The sequence below is a fragment of the Miniopterus natalensis genome, chromosome 14 (genome assembly GCF_054644295.1).
Source record: "Miniopterus natalensis isolate mMinNat1 chromosome 14, mMinNat1.hap1, whole genome shotgun sequence".
In the NCBI taxonomy this organism is placed as follows: domain Eukaryota; kingdom Metazoa; phylum Chordata; class Mammalia; order Chiroptera; family Miniopteridae; genus Miniopterus; species Miniopterus natalensis.
In genome coordinates, this window is record NC_142094.1 from 39,317,974 (window position 1) to 39,338,235 (window position 20,262).

At 47.7% G+C, this 20,262-nt stretch overlaps 1 protein-coding gene across 15 annotated transcripts in view; it reads right to left on the bottom strand.

Moving 5' to 3' along the window:
• The window catches only part of SORBS1 (sorbin and SH3 domain containing 1), a 202,483-nt gene that overhangs the window by 93,428 nt on the left and 88,793 nt on the right, over positions 1 to 20,262 (bottom strand). For 7 of the 15 annotated variants that reach the window (XM_087824465.1, XM_016219883.2, XM_016219886.2 and 4 more), the window contains 4 exons: positions 13,766 to 13,815; positions 8,600 to 8,668; positions 6,296 to 6,391; positions 4,180 to 4,308 (listed from right to left, as the gene is read on the bottom strand). In XM_087824465.1, the coding sequence (XP_087680591.1) occupies positions 4,180 to 4,308; positions 6,296 to 6,391; positions 8,600 to 8,668; positions 13,766 to 13,815 (344 nt within the window). Of the gene's footprint in view, positions 1 to 4,179; positions 4,309 to 6,295; positions 6,392 to 8,599; positions 8,669 to 13,765; positions 13,821 to 20,262 lie in introns of all 15 variants that reach the window. The other 8 variants (XM_087824463.1, XM_016219888.2, XM_016219890.2 and 5 more) reach the window with 2 other exon arrangements.

Below are 20,262 nucleotides of genomic sequence, written 5' to 3' on the forward strand. Positions count from 1 at the left end.
AGTCACTCTGAACCAACAGGGCCAACACCAAGACTGGCCAGGCAATGGTACAGGAAGCAGGGATAAGGTAATGCCTCTCCTGCTAAGATTACTGCAGTTCTCTCCAGATGGTTCTGATCCAAAAACCAAGGTCCACGTTCAATGATTAGGAGGCTGGTCAGGAAGCCAAGGTCAGGGATCCAGAGTCAGGTTACCACTTGAGAGCAGGAGTCTGGACAATGGGTTTAAATTGGGCAACTCCAAAGGCTCCGTTTGCCATGAGCCTCAGAGAATCTCCATCCTCTCCATGGTCCTTTGGACACAGATGGCTCCCAGATCCATAGCTGGACTCCAAATTTCCAAACGCCTATTAGAAACTTCTGCCTAGAAGTCCTTTCCTTGCCAAGAAACTCAACATGTCAAAAAAAGAGACTGCAACACTTCTTCAACTTCCTGCATGAACCCACCATCTCCATGAGTGCCACTGTCATTCTCTTGGCCAGCACAGAGCTCTTCCCCTCGGTGCTCCTTAAATACCCTGCCCCTTCACTCTTCCAAATCCACTTACCCTTGGCCCCTCTGTTCAGTCCTGCTGCCACCATGCTAGGCCCAGCCCTCATGGCCTCTAACTGCAATTACTGAAAGTCTTTAAGGGGCCTCCTGGTCTGCAGTAACCAGAATGGTTGCCATTAAAGAACCGCTGCTTATGCCTGGCTCTGTGTTGTGTCGATATGAAAGAGCTCACTGAATCTCAACTCTATTAAGATCACTCCCATTTTACAAATGAGAAAATTGAAGCTCTCTAAGGTTGAGTAATTTGCTCATATCCCAAAGATGGTAAAGTGGCGGAGCTGAGCCTTGATGGATGAGAGAGTTGGAACAAGGACTGGAAATAGGGGGTGTCTCTGAAATGTGGGTGTCAAAGGGCAATTTAAGGAAAGAGATCAGTATGCAGGTGCCAGGCAGTGTGGGAGACTAGAGCTTCCAATATAGGCAAATGATCAGCAACTTGGAGACCTGTAGGAATGGAAGAAGGTGGTAAAGGCAGGGGCAAGGCACAGGGTGGGGGTGGGTTTGCAGACAGAGCAGCTGGGGGACAGATGCTGGCCCTAGTGATAAGGGAAGGAGCTGGACGCTATTTGACATCAGCTATCTGTGAAGACATTGGGAGTAGAAAAAGCACTCCCAATCCTTGGCAAGAGGCACTCACTGCCTCATACTTGGGCTCCCAGTCCAGGCTGGGCATGCTCCCTGAAAATATTGCTGAAAACTGTTTTCCTGAGGCAGGTCTAGGCCCAGGGGCTCCCAGGACCAGGACAGGACTGGAGACTGGTGTAGGTCAGCAAGTTGTCATCCAGAGGCCCAGATGGAGGGAGCAGGAAGGGCTGAGAGCATGAGGGAGCCAGAGTCAAGAGCCAGCAGAATGCTGGTCAATGAGCAGAGCGTACAAAGACAACTTCCTGAGTCCTGAGGGTCCTACCTCTAGAGTCACATCCTTTTAACCTCACCCCCAGTGTCAACTCGTTCCAGCCTGTTGTTTACTCTTAATCAGTATGGGGCTTTTCCCCTCTACTTAAACCAAGCTTGTTCCTTTCCACCCAAGCTGCTCTAGTGCATAATCCTGGATTTGTCCCCAGTGACTGGAATTCAGTTTGTGTCAGCTCAATTCCCAAACTTGCCAAGGTTACAGAGCATTTTGGAACTAGAGTGGCTTGGAAACCATCTTACCCAAGTCCCTCATACTTCATGTGTGCTTAAAAGGCGTGGCTTAACCACGGTCAGGAAGCCCGGTAGTGGACTAGGGGCCCACGCCTGACTCTCCTGTTGCCACAAGCTGCCTTCTGTCCTCACCCAGTGCACCCAGAATTACTCTCCCTTTTCCTGCCTTCTCCCCATTTCTCATCACGATTCCAGTGACTCACTTAGTGCCTGGCACAGAGATGCTGCTGAATGAATAATTTGGATTCTGTGATTTCAACTTACTAGGATGAAAATAATCTACTAAGATTAATTTACTGTAAATTGTGAATGACTGAAGGCTATCCCTAATTTGTCAGAGTATTTGCATGTTAAAACATGATCTTTTATCGCCCAAATTAGCTGTTATAAATTTATAAGACACAGAATTATTTGAAGACTAGATAGAGCTTCCTAAAGTGCCTCCAATAACTGCACAGTGCTGTAGTGCAAGCCTACGGGCGGTGGGATGGAGCATCGTTTGCATTCTGATAGTGCCCCACTATAACCAGCAGGGGGAGCTCAGGCTCCCTCTCCTCTCAGTCACCTCTCATTCCGCCCCGAGAAAGGGCCAGGCGGTTGATAGGTCACTTTACTGGGCCACTGGGCTGTAGGATGGTTTTTCTCTTTCACCATCACTTGGGATTCTCTCTTCCCCATACATCTTCCAGATTGGGAGCTGGATATTCCCAGTTAGGCCTGAAGAGGCTGGATGAGACTTGTTTTAAGAAGAAATTATTTTGCCTTCATTTCCTGGCCCCACCTTTCCAGGATATGAGTGACAAACCGCAGTGGGGCAAGAGTCAGGTGTGGGTTCAAGAATCTAGGGCCAAGAAGCTACCTTCGAGTCTTAGTGCTGGAGGCCACTTGTGTGTTCCCTGAGCTGGGGGAGAAAGAAGCTCAAACCCCAGCCTGGCCTCAACCTTGGACATCTGCCTTGGTACCTGCTCCAGGTGGCTGGGACAGAAAGTCAGTTTCCAGGATGCTGGGCACTGACCATTTCCACCGTACATAATTCCATCTTATCACCACACACTGCTCCCCACTGTAGCAAAGAGTTTTCATGTCCCACTTCCTTTCCTCTCTGGTCCCAAGGGAATAGTTGTTATTCCAATTCCTTTTCTCCCTTTAATTCCTTCCTTTAAGGAAGAAACTCCCATCCTCTATAGCAGTAGCTCTCAAATGTGGTCCTTGGACCCGCAGTATCAGCATGACCTGGGAACCTGTCAGAAATGCAAAACCGCGGACCCCATCCCAGACCTACAAGTGGGAATCAGAAGTTCTAAAGCTCTGACCTGGGGGCCCAGGAACCGGTGTTTTTACTCCAGGTGATCTGATGCAACTCAAGTGTGAGAACCACTCACTGCCCAGAGTGGAGAAGGTCTGTCCCACCCTGCACTAACGTGCCTGTGGAACCTCCAAGTCAGCATTTCTCAACTCCTGGGACACTTGGGCTGTGGAGATCCCTCTCCAGAGAGGCCAAAATAATCACGTCTTCCCAAGGTTACAAAGCATTTTAGAACTAGAATGGCTTGGAAACCATCTTGCCCAAGTCCCTCAGACTTCATACATGTTTCAAAGGTGTGACTTACACAAGGTTGTGGACTAGGGGCCCACGCCTCACTCTCCTGTTGCAACAAATGTACTCATTCCATGCCACCAGGTGTGGTGCAAAACACCTTCGGTATTTCATCCTCACAATAATGCTAGGAGGCAGGTGCAGTCATCAACCCCATTCTACCGATGTGATTACTAGGGTCGAGAGACTAAATATCACGTCCAAGGCTGCACAGCCAACAGGTGGTGAAGGACTTGAACACAGATCTATCAGGTTCCAAAGTCCCAGGTCTAAACCTCAGCACCATGCTCTGGGCACCCAGGCTTCCCGAGTGACGGGCTGGGGTGGGAAGTCGGGCTTCAGACGGGCTTCTTTTGTCTCCTTTGCTGCTAGTTTGCATTGGCCTTAGAATTGCTCTTTTGATCCTGCTCCCTCAGCTGCCAGGTCACCCTCCAGGCCTGAGCCCTGACTCACCTCTACATTCTTGGGAGCCAGGTGGGTCAGCTGCCTGAACTTCTCAGTGCCCCTAGCTTCCTCCCAGCCCCAGCCCTGCCTGGCCAGTCACAGCCAAGCCCTCAGAGACACCTAACCACTAGCCCATCTCACCACTGCCTCCCCATGCCCCCAAGCCACCTCTGTCCTCACTAGTGCAATGTGCAAAGCCACCAGCTCCGTAACAGGGTTTCTGCTCATCTGTCCAGTCAAAAGCTAAAATCAAGTGGTGGTTGCTGTGCCTTTGCTGGAAGCAAGAGTACCTGTCAGTTCACGGCACTGATCACCACCCATGACAGATGGGACAAGTTGCTGGCTGACCCAGGGGCCCTGGGAGAATCAGGAAGCGCTGATGAATCCATGCCATTCCCAGGTGGCTTGAACACCTGCCCCTGGTTGCAGGGGAAGCTCACCTGGTTTGCTTTCGTGTTGCGGGGTTTCCTGAGGGCTCGCAGGGCTACTGCCTGGGGTATCCCTGTAGGAGGACGAGGCCCGGAGAGTCACGGCTCCCTTCCCAGTGCACACTTTTGTGGGATCCATGTCTGAAAAGGAAAGACCCAAGAAAAAGCACTGAAGCCAAGGCTCCTAAAGGATTAAGCAACAGTCAGCCAACAACTTGTTACGAGGGGAATGAGATGAACCTGCCTCAGCCACACAGTCTCATGGTCAATGAAAATCAATTTGTGGGTGATGGAGAGGAACGAACCCCATTTTCCAAGGTTTACCACCCGTCATGAGGTTAGGGGGAAATGGAGTAAATGTATGAGTTACACTATCAGCTGAAAACATTTCAAAATGAAAGCAGGTTTATTCCTTTTATTAAATGAAGTTTAGGTTGGTGAACGGGCATCTGACCAATTAGTAAGGCACAGTCCAAGGAAGAGTTTATGAAAGATTTCTCAAGCTCCCAGACCATCCATCTGATAGAAGCTCAAGCTGGCAACATCAGGAATTAGGTGGTTTTCGGCAGAGAATCACTTCTCCAATGGAAAAAGGAAAAGAAAATCTGTATCAGCAAGTCAGGACCCCTGAAAAGATGAGACAGGATCTGCTGCCTGGGGAGAAAGACCATGGGTGAGAGAGCCTCACATTCCAGACTTAATGAAGAAAATTCACACCAAAGGAAACGACCAGAAACGCTGAACCCTGCCATGAACAGTGTGCGCTGCACCCCCAGCTGAGCCGTCGCTGGGTCCTGACCTCTCCTGCAGTTGACAATGGCCTAATAACAGACCCAGGTCATCTTTCAGAATTCCACTGAGAAGCGTTTCAAAACAGGCTTCAAAAGAGCTGGCAGCTCGTCCTCCAGGAGAGTCAGCACGGGAGGCAGAAGCCGATGCAGAGCACACAGTCCTAGGAGGCACATGTGCTCCGTGGTCTTTCTGTGCGGCTGAGCTGAACTGAATTCCACAGTTCATTTTTTTTCAAATTGCTTACAGCACAGCCAGGATCTCTGACCTAAAACCGTCAAGCCTGGGATTATGGGGTCAAGTTTAAGGTGGGCATTGGACAGGATGTGGGCTCGAATGTCCAACTCATCCCCATGCCTGTGCCAGGCATAGAGGAGAGCCTGTTTCTCCTTCTGTCCACTCCAGCAGCCCCCTTCCTGACAACTCAGACAGAGTAGCCGCTGGTATTACAGGAGGGGACAGATCTGCCCCACTGGCACCTCTTCCACTGACAGCAAAGCACACAAACACCATGTCTGGCATAGCGGGCAGCAGCCTTGCAGAGAAGCTGACTTGTCCAACCCTATCAAGAGGGTAAGTGACTGATGTCACCAAACTGCTGGAAAACTGATTCATGGGCTTTTCAATAGGGTGAGGGGCAAACTGATAAATCCAGCCACAGGTTCTTGGGCACACAGCGAGGTTTGCCCGCCTCCTAAAAGCACCACTGGGATGAAGAGCCACCCAGGCCTCACTTGTCCTGCTTTGTAGGAAGGAAGCAGTGAGCTGGAGCTGACATCTGAACTGGACCCCTTCTTGGAGAGAAGAGGCAGGAAGTGACGGCAGGTGCAGTTGGGGGTGGGGAGGGAGTGCTCAGGAAACGGCGCTGCGAGAACCACAGCGGTGCATCTAGTGTAGCACCTAAGGCAGCTGCCTCAAGTTCAGCCCAGTTCAGAGGTTCCTGTGTGGCCACATTAATTCTCAAGGAAACTGGAATTCTAAACAAAGTACTGGGAGCTAGAAACCTCTAGGGAGAGCCTAAGAAGTCCATGTACCTCAGACCTGCACAGAGTAAATGTTTAGCTTCTGGACTGACCCTTCTCCTAAAGAGGGGAAGGGGCCAAGGTATCTGTCAGTTTGTCTCCAGACTGGCAGGCTCACAGAAGCGCACACACACACACACACACACACACACACACACACACAGAGGAAGAAAGGAAACCAACAGAGGATGTGAGAGGGAATGGGTCCTAAACATGCAAGGATTAAGTCTCTGAGTCTTTGTTAGAAGGAAAGGAGAAAGGAACACCATGCACTATCGGCTAGCAATTAAAAAAGAAACCAACCCAAGGAGAGGTACCTGGAGGGAGTACTAAGCCTGAAGAGCTTTTCACTGTCTTCACAGGAATTATTTTAACAGCAGAAATAGAGCGTGCACGTAAGGGGTCGGCAGTTGCTGCAAACACAAAAGGGTAAATGGTGCCTCCAGGAAGAACATTTGAGAAACACTCAGGCAGTTGAGGAACTGGGCAGGGACAATAGGAGGAAGTTGCTCACATGAAAAGGACACTAGAAAGAGCAGTAGATGCAGTGATTTGAAATAACCTGCTTTCTCTCTTTGGAGTTCTGTGCCAAGACAGCAGAACCCTCCCTCCCTCCGGCACTCGCATGCAGTTGGTCAGTGTCTCTGTACCTCCTGCCACACCAGGAACTTGCCAAGATTTAGAGATGCAGATGGCCTGGCAAATAGAGGAAGGGGAGAGCAATCAGGGTCCAAAGGGCCCCTGAAAGAATGTTAGGGTATCTGTGTTGGGGGCAGGGCTATAGGAAGAAGAGCTATGGCTTAGGCCCCAGGTGAGTGGAGGAAAGGAAGGGACAAGTTTGTAAGTTGCCTGGTTCTTTCAGCCACCACAGCTGCTTCCCTAGAATGGTAACTTCTGGGGTCCCGCGTCTGCTCTGACAACCACAGCTCTCTGTCCCCAAGCGAATCAGAACCCCCATCTGTCGGGCAGCAGATGGTCTTGCATAAACCCACCCTTTCCTGGGCAAGAGGTTGCCAAGTGTCCAAGTGCATGTTCAAGACTCTGGGCAGCACCCAAGTGCGCAGCCCAGGATCCTGACCCCCAGCTGAGCTCTAAGAGAGCCGGGATAACTGCCTGGGACGCGCAAGGGCTGCGTGGGTGAGGCACAAACCTGCTTTCACAGCACTCCTATTTATTCACTGCTCTTTAAGGCCAGCAAGAGGCTCAGAGAGCTGCTCAGTCACCCGGCTCTCACAGGAAGAGGTTGAGACTAGAACTCAGCTGTCCTGGCACTGGGTTCAGTGACCTCCTCAGGCCACCGCAACAGCATGCTGGTTGCAACTGCCCCCTCTTTCCAACCAAAGGTGCTTCTTACTGAAGACAGAGTAGGATCCACCTCCACCTGCAGCTCCCCCCACATCCCTGAGTCTCTTCTTTCGATGAATTCACAGGATGGTGGGGATGGCCCCACAGGTTTTAAAAGCTTCGGGGTCCCATCCTCTCTCATGCTCCTCACTGGATGATTAAACCCTCCCCTGGAGCCACTCCACAGGCACCGCCCTTCAACGTCCCGAGGAAAAGTTAGCCGAGATTGTCCAGGACCCCGAGAACCTGGCCCTACACCATGAGTGGAGAAGAGGGACCGGGCAGGGCGGCAAGGAGACAGGCTGGCAGCAGGACACCTCCTGCCAGAGGCAGCCGCCCCAACCCCAACATCCCCCACCCCCTCCCTGTCCCTCCTGCTTTCTCTGCTTTCCTTTCTCTCTGGCTCTTCCTTCTGACTGTACATTCGGCCTTGCCTCAAAAGGAATACTTGGCTAAACCAGATGAAAATGACAAAGGCCAAATATGTCAAACTCTCTGAAATCACCTAAATGCCCAATGACAGGACTTCTGCCCTCCGTCCTTGGTACCCTAAAATTTAGTGGGATGAGCACAGAGACAATCACCGGCACCCAGAATCTGAAACAGGAATAAACACTACAGATCATGTTTTCTAGAGACGGGAATTCACACCCATAAGGACCAAGGACCTCCTGAGATGGCTGTGAGTGGCAGGACTGGGACTTGCATCCTGCAGAAGCGATGCGGAAAGCCCTGCTGCCTGGCTACTTGGGCGGCTACGTTGAGACATTCAGAACATCAAAGGTGATCTTATCCATCACTCATTTCACACTTAAATCTTTCATCCTAAAAAGTTTTTAAACTGAAAATATGAGAGGATGTGCATGAAACGAATGCCACTGAAATAATTTATTTCAGCAATTTAGGCTCTTGCCTCAGGGTCAGGGACTGTGAGGGGGAAATGCCGGGTGAGGGAAACTTTGGACCGATAAACACAGTACACACCAGGCCTGAGCTGCACCTCGGCCTGTGCACTTGACCTGTTATTTGAAACATCCTATGAGTTAGAGACAGTTTTTAATAAGTCATCTCACAGTGAGAGGCAGCAGCCTCAGGCGCCTGAGATGCAAGACCATGTTCACGGTTTCAGAAAGTCAGTGCGGGAAGCTGGTCTCCAGCTCTGGGCCTGACAGGACCAGTGACTATTCCCACTGGGCCTGTGGTCCAGGCCCAACATCCTCTGCTCCTTCTATACACGCTTCCCAAAACCAAGCCGGGCTTCCCTCTAAAGGTCTTACCTTTGTCCTGCCCATTGCTGCCTGGTGCCAGCCCATTCACCACGGCTTTAGAAGTGCCAACATCACATTCTGAAAGAAGAAAGCACGAGGCTAGTAAGAAGGTCTCCCCAACATTTATCGAGTCCTGCCCAGTGGAAGGTGCTGGGGACATGCAGGCTGTCTCAGGCCTGGGGATGGGTCCCCTTGGGCATTGTGGGAGAATTCGGAGAACTGTGAATTGTCTGAACAGGAGAGAAGGCAAAGCTGTTTGGGGATGGAAGTATGCGGTGGGTGATGTAAATTTTCCTGCCTTTGCTATGGCTTAGTTTCTGACATTTTTAAAAAATCTGCTTAATTCCCTCGAAATGGCATCTCCTGTATGACAAAGGCCTATCCACCTGTTCAAAGGACAGCTCACAGCATCCCTGTGCACCCAGAGTGAGAGCTGTCAGACAATTGAAACTGCAGGCCCTTTGACATGCCCCTTACTCCCACCCCATGTCCAGCTGCCATAAAACCCATGCTGTCACTCCCCACCAGCCCACTGTCCCCTTGAGGCTCTTTTGTTATTGCCCCAGCAATAGCATGGCCTCCTGACTGTTCTCCCTGCCTCCTTTCTGTCCCTTCTCTACCCTGACCCTCACTCTGCATCGGAAAGTGCTTTCTAGGCTCTGATCTAACCATAGCCCTGGTAAAAAAAAATCTCAGGGTGCAGGACAGATGACCACCAAACAGTATAATGTAAAATGATTTTCTAAAATCCCTCTACTTATTTTATTTCTTAAAATGTTTTTATTGATTTCAGAGAGAGGAAGGGAGAGGGAGAGATAGAAACATCAATGATGAGAGTCATTGATTGGCTGCCTCCTACATGCCCCGTACTGGAGATCAAGCCTGCAACTGGGCATGTGCCCTACTGGGGAATCAAACCGTGATCTCCTGGTTCATGGGTCAGTGCTCAACCACTGAGCCACACCAGCTGGGCTAAAATCCTTCTACTTTAAAATGTATTCCAAGTTTCCCAAAATGTACCAATGACTGTTTGCAATATACTTTTTCAATAAGCAGGATGACCTGTATTTTGCCTGGTTATATTTAAATAAATAAAAAACTGACCTTCTTGATCATTAAAAGCAAACAAAGAAGCTCCCATGGTCAGCAGTTACCTACAGGACAAAGCCTGCCCCCCCCCCCACCCCGGCTGGAGGCTCATCAACCACTGGTCCCAGCCCTCTCCCAGCTGCACTTTGCTTCTCCCCCTGCCTGACAAGCCCACCTCCTCTCACAACCCCTGGGACATGTCAGATACTTTTAGACCTGGGGGCCTGGTTCTTGGAGGCTCTGGCTTGAGAATGCCTCCTCCCTTTTTCTTATCTGAGGAAATCCTATGCATCCTCCGGGCAAATGTCACCTTCTCCTTGTCAGCTGAGACCTGAGTCCTGCTAACTGTAGACACTGAGGCCCTGGTTGCTCACCCTTGCCCCACCCAGAATTGATGGAGGCAGGAAAGAGAGGACGGGTGGGTGGGCAGGCCCTGCCACCCAGGAACATGTAACTAGTGTGCTCAGAGGGACCCCCGACAGCCAAGAGCCAACCATTCATAACAGCTATGTCTTTTTAAAATCTATGTGTCTGCATCTGAGCAGCCATGCTTAAGCATCCCACAATTAGCATCTCATTTTACCCTTAAGACCCAGGGCCCTGAAGCTAGGTGGTAGGAACTGCTATTTTATTTCTTTTTAAAATATATATATATATATATCTTTATTGATTTCAGAGAGAGGGAGAGAGAGAGTTGAAACATCAATGATGAGAGAGTCATTGATCGGCTGCCTCCTGCATTCCCCCGACTAGGGATCAGGCCCGCAACCTGGGCATGTGCCCTGACCAGGAACTGAACCGTGATCTCCTGGATCCTAGGTTGATCTCAACCAGTGAGCCACGCCCGGCTGGGCTGGAACTGCTGTTTTATAAATAAAAAACTTGAGGCTCAGAGAAAATGCAGGCTCTGGATCACTGAGCCGGAATGTGAACTCTGGTCTGCTCCATCTACCTCTCATCTTGTTCATCCCAACTGAAATAAACACTTTTCTAAAAAAAATTAAAAACAGCTTAAATACAAACCAGATATGTTCTATATTATACAGGGTATCCCCCAAAATGTATATACACTTTGAATGATTATAAAGTCAGTGTTTATTAACATACAATTCATTTTCAAAATTTAAAAAAATCTACAGAAATGAATAATTTTTTTTGGCAATGCCTGTTTTCAAACTGGTGACCGTTCTGGTCCAGGCACTGCTGATAACGTGAAGCAATGGAATTGCAAACATCAAGAATCATTTCATTCGGTATTTGTGTGCCCTCAATTTGTCAACTGTTGCCAGGTTTTGTACCATAAACTTTATCTTTTATGTATTCCCATAAAATAAAAAAAATCTAGTGGCACTTTAAGATAAATTTTCTTTGTTCAAAGCTTAGTCTTGCTTTATCCATTATTTCAAATCAGTTAAACCTGAAAAGGAGTAAAAATTAAGTGAGTTATCAGCTGTTAAAGTGTGTATACATTTTTTTGGGACACTATATATATATTTTTTCTTTTTTTTTTTCTATAGACTATATCTGGTTGATATATATTCTATTTCCCCAAATACTGGCACTGAAGCCCTGTCCCAAACCCCAGTAGCTCATTTGGCCAAGACAAGGCCACCCCACCTAGTCCCTTAACATTCAGCCTTCCTGACACAAACTACCTGACAGGCCAGCCTGGATGCTCCCAGATGCAGACACCGCCCTCCCACCAGCAGCCCGGACCTCCCAACACTGGCCCTAAAGGCTCTGTCCTGTTTTCTGCCTTTGATCCACCTTTGAATGGAGGCCAGGTCCCCCAGATGCCAAAGGCTCCCTTGTACCTCCATTACTGGATGAATGAAAGGAGGGTGTTGGCAAAAAGGCCAGAAATCCAAGTAAAAAAAAAAATCACAGGTTCCATCACCCTATCTGTCCTTTGACTATCCCTTGCCCACAGACCTGCCGTAATTCCTCTTGGCTGTCTCTTTTCTGGGACTGCAGACTTTGCTTTGGGTCTCCCCAAGTGAGCATTGGGGCAGCCTGAGTGTCCATCAGGTCCAGCCCCATGTCTTTCCTGTTATTTTTTTCTTCTTTTAATTACACGCAGCTAACTTGAAGAAATTCTGAAAAATTATTCCATCCCTTTAGTCTCAAACTCTGCAGCACAGTGTGCTGATGTCCAACAGCTTGGGTTTGCCCCAGCTCCACTGCACACTAACCTGAGATCCCAAATTGTTAACCCCTCAGGTCCTCAGTTTCCCCAACTACAGAATGGGAGAGGTGGGCCACGCCCATCTCTGTGGGTTTGCCAGGAGAGTGAAATGAGATAATGCAGGGGAAGCACCTTCCTTGGTGACTGGAAGCCCAATCTTGACTTGGAAAAAAAGAATGCATCATTTTTACGCTGCTCTGTCCACCAGAAGTTAAAACAAATGTTTTCTACATAACTACCTTCTTCCCAGTGATCATTTTTAATTGTGGCATAATATTCCATCAAGTAAACACACATGATGAACCTACTGATTCCCCACCTTCATGTGGGTGATGTTTTTGTTTCCTTGGAATTAATGCAGAAATTTCCAAGAGTGGGATTTTCAGGTCAGAGGGTCCAGACTTTTTGGACTCTGGCTATGAAAAGCCTCCTTCTAGCACCACACCCAGGAGGGAGAAGCTGGGAGAAGTCCCAAGGGCCCTTCCACTCCCTCGCCCTCCTGCCTGCCCCTCCCTTCCTACTTCCTCTGCCCTTATTCTGCCAGGAGAAAGTAGCAATGCCAGTTTAGGCTAATTCTGATATTAAAAGAAATAACTTTAGGCTGCAGGGCAAAAGTTTAAAAAAATGACAACAAAAACAAGAAGTTAAACCAAAAAATGAGTTACAAAGCCGGAGCTCCTGAGCCACTTGGAGGGAGGAAAGGTGTGCAGCCTCTTTGTGCACAGCAAGAGCACGAAGGCAGGGACCAGGCCCTCTCCATGCAAGAGGAAATCGGAGCTGGTAGCCCATGGATGGAACACTGGCTGAGCCTTGGGCATAGTACTCAGTACTTAGGGGGCACGGCCTCACTTAATCCTCACAGTCCCAGTGAGTCAGTGACCCGTATGTCAGGGTCCACCACAGGCCCAAGGTCACACAGTGGTACCTGAGGAAGACAAGTTGTGGCCCTGAGCTATACCACCCAGGGCCCTCCTTGGGCCTCAGCACACACTGCCCTGCCCGGTTTAGGACCTGGCTAATAGGGCACTGTAGGTAAATAAATGGAGACTTGTTTTTTATCCACAGAGGTCTCTGGAACACTCTGGAAATAATGCAGGATTAGGACACCTTTGAATGAGGTAGCCCCTGGGTCATTCCCTTCACCCCCACAGCTGACAGGTTGTAGGGAGGCTCCAGACAGGCTCAGTAGCTCAGGCAGGCTCAGTAGCTCAGGCAGACAGGCCTTAATCTCCAGATGAAAACTTCTCTGCCTCAAATTCTGGGCTGGAAAGCTGACAGCTCTTGGCTGCACAGTGAGCAGGGCCTTGCTTTCTTCTCTGCCTTCCCTAGCCCATGCTTTCCACCCAGCTCTAAATTCAACATAGTCAAAACTGGTCATTTGTTTAGGTCTTGATTTTTACTACCGTGGGCATAGCAAACGGGTGAGCAAACCTCTCTGCCAGCCTGGATGAAGGGAGCGTTAGATTAGTTTGCACCCTGGGGCAATTATGGTCAATCTGTTTACTTCTGCTGCAGTCACGGGGATTAAGAAATGCCACTGAGGTGTACACATGTCAAAATCTATCAAACTGTATACTTAAATATCCACAGTTTATTGTATGCTAATTATATCTCAATAAAGTTGCTAAAAATAGAGGGAAAGGAAGCTGTTACAAAGACTAGGACATGTGCATGTAAAGTGTATAGCATAGTTCCTGTCGCATGGCAGATAATAAATCCTCAATAATAAATGTGATGATAGTGATGATGACGATTTATGACAAAGCTTTGGCACTTACCCAGGTCTCAAAAAAAAAAAAGAAAAGAAATGCAGTTGGGGCCTTCAGAGTAAGTAGGAAATCTGGGTAAACTGCCCAGTTTTGTAGATTTGTCCAGGAGAAAAATGGTTTTAAATGACTCACCAGAGCTCATGGTGGTGACAGGATAAGTCTTCTGCAACTGGGGCTCTGAACTGCTCTGCAGAAAAACAAACACCACACAATGGAATCGATGAATGGCAGGGTCAAGATAAATCCCTGTGGTTCACATCGAAAATGAAAACAACACATACATCCTCGATAAAACAGAGCTGAGCCAGGAGTCAACTTGGCCAGGATTCTGGTTCTTGGTCTGCTGCGTACTGACATGACCTTGGTTGGGCATATCACTCAGCCTCCTCGGCCTCAGTTCTGTCATTCATAATTGGTTTCAATACTATCCGAGATCTTGTCCAACTCTAACATTTGATTAGAACCCTCAAGTTACATGAGTGCACATGGGTCAAGGAGAGGGTGAAGGAAAGAACCAAATTTTAGAGGAAAGGTAAAGTCACAATATTATTGGAGGTTAATAATAATAACAACAACAGCAGCAGCAGTGCCAATAAATATAGCTTATTAGGCACAGGGAAATGTTCTAGATGCTTTAAATATATTAATTCACTTGATCCCCACAATGACCCTACAAGGTAAGCACTAACATTGTATTAGTTCATGCAGACGAGGAAACCAAGGCACAGAGAGGTGAACAGCTTGCCTGCCAATGTGGCAGAGTTGCTAGAGGAACCCAGACAGCCTGACTTGGAAGGCCAGGCCCTTAGGCACTGCACTTACCCTTCACACTCAAATGGATAACCCTCTCAGTCAGTATGGTCTCATCCCCAGTCTGCAGTCACCACTGATCTGCCTTCTGTCACTACAGTTTCTTCTTGTCTAGAATTTGGTACCATAGTATATGTAACCTTCTGTACCTGGGTTCTCTCGCTTAGCATAGCCCAATTTAGCATTTGGTCACATATATGTGGGTCTATTTCTGGACCTCATTCTGTTCCACTGATCTGTCTTTATCCAATAACTCACTGTCTTGATTACTAAAGCATTATAGTAATTACTAGAATCAGGGAGTGTGAGTCTTTCAACTTCATTCTTTTTCAAAATCGCTTGGGCTCTTTGAGGTCCTTTGCATTTTCATATAAAGTTTAGAACCATCTTGTCGACTTCTACCAAGAACAAAAACAAAAGACTGCTGGAATTTTGACTGTGATCATGTTGAAACTATAGATTAATCTGGGGAAAATGAACATTTTAACAATGTTGAGTTTTCCAATTTATGAAACTAGACAATCTCTCCCTTTAGGCAGGTCTTCTTTAATGTCTCCCAGCAGCGTTTTGTGGTGCTCAAAGCACAGGTCTTACACATATTCTGGATAGTAAGGTGTAGTTGAACACATCTGAAGGGCAAGTCTTCAGGATACTATTTCAAGTGTGGTCCATAAACCAGCAGCACTGGCATCAGCTGGGAGCTCATTAAAAATGCAGAAACTCTGACTCTACACCAACTGAATTAGACTCTGAATTTTAAAAAGATCACCAGCTGGTCCTTATGAACTTTAAAGTGTGAGAAGCAACGATGTAGAGGGAACCAACTCCCAGGTTCATAAATTCTGTAATAAGAAGGTCAAGGTATGGTCTGAGGGTCTGCACAAGGAGACATGCTTTAGTTTCCTTTTCAACACAGGCACTTGTTTCCTTTCTGGGTGGCTGCCTTGCTCACTGTCCTTGGAATTGACCGAGTAGAATGCTCAGGGCAACAAGGAAATCACTCTAAGTCCTATGCAGCCCAACTCAGCAGTAGTTTTGCCTCTGTCACTGTCAGTACACCTGAGACTATCTGTGACCTTCACCAGCCCCCTGGATCATTTTCTAAGTGGTGGAAACATTTGTTCTCTCAGTCAAGGAGCACAACCTTCGGTGTTCTGAATGCCCCAGTGGCTTCCAACTGTGGTTTGGTGATATATCAGTTTGCTACCCAGGACCAAAAGGGCTGTTGTGGTAGCATCCAAACATTTTCATTTAAAAAATAATTTTAGTAACCAATTTTATTATGTTAAGGTTTTATTTATTCAATTTTTGAAACATTATTGAAGAAATGTTATTGATTCAATCATGGAGCTATCTTAACAGAAAGTACTTTTATTCCTTTACAGTCCTTTTAACCTCTATCTATTTGCATAAATAGGATTTACATAGTTGTAACCATAATGTCTGGACAGTTTTGTGTTCTAACTTTTAAATTAAATATTTCATTCTACAGTCACTATATCCATTGCTTTAATGGTTGTATAATATTTCACAGTATTAACACTCTATAATTCATTTACCAATTTCCTCTGTATAGTTTAGTTTAATTCATGTTAATTTTACAAATAAGTACCTACTACAAGAGCATCCTTAGGCAGGAGAAGAGATGAATGGAAATGTCCTATGAACCAAACACAAAGGATGCCTCACCTCATGTGTGATTAGTAATCACTGTCATGTGTGGGTAGCCCTTTGTCATTTTATATTTCTCAATATAGATAACAGTGATTTCTAAGTGTCAGCCCCTTCTAACTTACAAACTAATCTGAAGTAGACACTGGTCAGGGATAATATCCAAAATACTAGCCATCATTTTGCCACAAATGTCCACCACCACAGTAGATGCAGCAAAAGTACTCTCTGGGAGGCCCCTCCCTGTGCCAGGTGCTACATGCAGTGGTTGGATTGTAAGAAGCTGGAAGGAGAATGGGCCCAGGGTGGTAGGACGCTATTTTGATATTTTAAGAACTAGTATGACAGTAGGTGACAATGACAATGCATAGGTGAGTACCAGTTCTGCATACAAAGACTTCTTGGGGAGTAGGTTCTCCTGTATGCTGTCACTTGGTGATTGATTGAATCTGCAGCAGGTGACACAAAGACGCAGTGGGCCATTTAAAATAAAAACTGCAGCAAGAATGGCAGTGGCAGCTGTGCCAAGGGTGGCGCCCAGGGTCCAGTCCTTGCCAGTGATGGCAACAGCAGTGACACCCTACCCAGACTATTCCAGGGCCTGATTTGGGCTCTGATTCCAGCGAACTCAGCCTCCTTGAATTCCTGCCCCTGTTCTAAGTGCCATTCTCCAGCCTCTCATAAACTCAGAACTACCTGAAATCTTGCCAATAAATCCCTTTTCAGTGTGAGTTGACCAGAGGTGGTTTCTGGTGGTTTGCAACCCAAGAACCTTGACCAGCAAAGATGAGGAGGAGGGTGTTGCTAAGGTTTCACTGGGAGAGGATAATCTGCATCCATCCCTCCTGCAGTAAGACTAGCCAGATCTGAATCCCACGTGGCTCAGCAAATGATTTCATCAGTGAGGATGCATCTGAGAAGCTGCACAAACTGAGCCTGACCAGAAGATCGCCAAGAGCTTTTTAAAAGTCATAATCCAGTCCCTGCTGTTTATTTGGACATAGTACAAGCTATTACAATCATATGTATAATGTGAGAGTTTATTTTACATAAAAACCTGTGACACTTAATATTTATTTTAAAACTAAGCTGTAAAGAGCTTGATTTGGTTGAGAACATGAAGGCATCTCTTTGGAATTTCTCCCACATGTCCCCTCCAAAGGAGGCAGGCACCTTTGGGGAAAAGCCAAAAAGATGAACAGTGCCATCTAGTGGCAACACCGGACAGCGATTCCCTCAATGGGTTGCAGGAACCTACAGTGTCACAGCTTGGGTGGGCCAGTGAGGGTCCAGCCACCATTCCTCCCCTTGTGCCAAGGAACCTACTGTACTCCGTCAAAGCACCGCAGCATCGACACAGACATTCCACCAGAAGAACAAGATGTGAAGCAGCCAGGCTTGTCAAGAAGGCATCGGCATAATCAACAGTTCTGCATTGTCCCTAACTCCACGACCCTATAATTCTGAGATGACACAGAGTGAATAATTACTAAAAAGCAAAAGTTATACTCCTGCTTCCAGCTGAAATAGGATCCAATAACTAAATATGGGTTTTTTGTTGGGGAAGGAAAGAAGGTCCTTATATGGGTGGTTCAGGGATATGTGACTAGGGAGGAACTGAGTTTGTCTGAAAAAGTGAGTTCAAGGTCCAGCAAAAGCTCTTGGAAGAGAATGAGCCTTCGGTTGACCTCTCAACACAGCAGGCTCTAGCTTCTCCTACGCACTGTGGTGTTTTGCCTCCACAAGCCACCTCCTCCCCCACCAAAGGTTGTAAGTTTCTGGAGCAGAGACACTATGTCATCCTCAGGACCACGCATACAGTGGGCGCTCAACCATGAACTTTGCCCTTATCTCTATTTAGCCTTCAGAACCTAACTTTGGAGTCTTATCTTCAAGATAACCAGACCCTCCTTAACTACACTGCAACTGCTTAAAAGGAAGCTGGCTCCCCACTCTGACCGAACCCTGGGTAGACTCGAGCTCTAAAACCCAATCTGGGACTTGATATATTTGCAGCTACTTCCAATGGCTTGAAAAGAACAGGGACAGCTCACAGAGCCTATTGCTTTAAACTTTGCTGACCCACCAACAAAGCCATGCTTCTCTGACAGCTCATCCGCTTCTCAATCTCTATGAATGTCATTTCTGTCCAAATGCACTCTCTACATTGTTGGAGAAGGTCCAGGGGCTCCTCAGAAAGCCAGAAGGGATAACACCTCAAGTCGCTAACACTTCCCTGCAAGAGATGGAAGCTGGGATAAACTGGACCCTGATATTAACTTCAGCCTGGAATCCCGTAACACGGCTGGGGGCTCAGCACACAACAAACACAAGCTTTCTGTGAAAAGATCGATGCTTCTGGAGAGGGAGCAATAGGAAAGCACATCAGAAAGGCCACCCCGCACGCCCTCCCATTTCCTCCTGGAGTCCCTCCAACACAGTTTCCGTTCTAACCAATTATCTGAAATGGCCTTCAGAAAGGTTTCCAGCGCACACACAGGGCCAAGCCCAGTGAATTCCGCACTGATCAGGGCCTTGCTGACCTTTCCACTGAACTGAAGACAGTTAACTCCTTCCTCCTCCCACAAATGCGTCTGGTCCTGATTTCCAAGTGTCACTGTGGACCGGCTTACCCTGGGCCATGAGTACCCTCCCTCTAGAAAACAGCCTCTGTGGTTCTTCTAGGAGTTTATGAGCTAGACGGCCCTGAGATGGTCATCATTCCTTTCCAAGGGCACACGCTCCCTTGAGGATTTCATCTGGAATATTAGAACCAGAGGATCCAAGCATGTTATGTAGCCCATTTTCATGGTTTTCCACCTGTATTGGGAGGAGGTTCCATGAGCCTCCTCAGGCCCCAGTGCAGGCGCCAGCCTGCCCACTCCCCACCTTTCGCTCCAACCAGGGCCAACTGTCCTTTTACCGATTTCACCCATTTAATACTTCCTGAGCTTCCCTTGGATAAATGGGTTCTGTGGCTACAAGAAAAAAGTTTGTAAACCAGAAATCTAACCTACCCCTTGTTGTTTGGGTACGAAAACAGATTCAGAAAAAGTTTCCCTTTGTCTTGCTTTATGCTCCTTCTACTAAGCCCGCTTTCCTACCCCTCTTCTAACTTCCTCAGGGCACCTTTGGCCACTTGGCAACAGAATCTGAATTCCAGATGAAAATCAGACCTCCGCAGCTGACAGAATGGACAGTGTCATTTTCCCCTTGAGAACCTCTTGGTATTGCCCCATAATTCACTGAACAATGTAAAATCCTGATCATAAACTATCATCAGGACTGGCCAAGCCCATCCCTCACTTCTCCCCACCTTCCCTCCTGGTCTCTGCTCCTCCAATCAGGCCTCGTACACGAAGCCCACAGACAGCGAGCACCTCCAGGCAGGACGGGGTGCTGGTTATCTCTATCATAACGTCTAGTAAGACGCCCAGCACGGAGCAACCACCCAATTAATATTGGTGGAGAGACTATCCATCCCTCCCACCTGTCTGAGTGCGCTGCTTTCCCCTCTTTCCCTTGCCACCCCCTCCACCCACAGCCGATAAGTTGCCTAGTCTTGTCATCTCTTCCATCTTCATGACTCATGTGTCCCAGCCACCTCTGCTTTTCCATCCACACTCACCATCTATTCCATCACCTCATTCCTAGACCATTACAATAGCCTAATAAGGCTCAGAATCACCCTAGAGTGCAAGTGCTGCCATGTTCTGACTTCAGCAGAGAAAGAGTTCCTGGGTCAGATTTCAGTGGGGGAATAAACATCTATAGGGCCCCTATGAGCTGGGGGGGGGGGGGGGGGGGGGGGCTGGGCAGTACAGGGAAAAAGGAGAAAAGGTAGGGAAGCTCCTAGGAAAGAATGATGTATCTAAAACACAGATCCAATGATACCATTCAAACAGCATTTCTTTAGCACCTACAATGCACCTAGGACAGTGCTTGGCCCAGAAGACACCAACATGAATCAGGCACAGCTGCTGTCTTTGAGGCTATCACAGAGCTACAGGGTGACAGACATATCCCACTTAAACATAACAGGGTAGGTGACCCTTCTGCTGGCAACCTGACCTAAGTGTTACAGGAGCACAGATAGGAATGAATTCTGCATAGGAAAGAGAATCAAGAAACAAGTAGACACTACAATT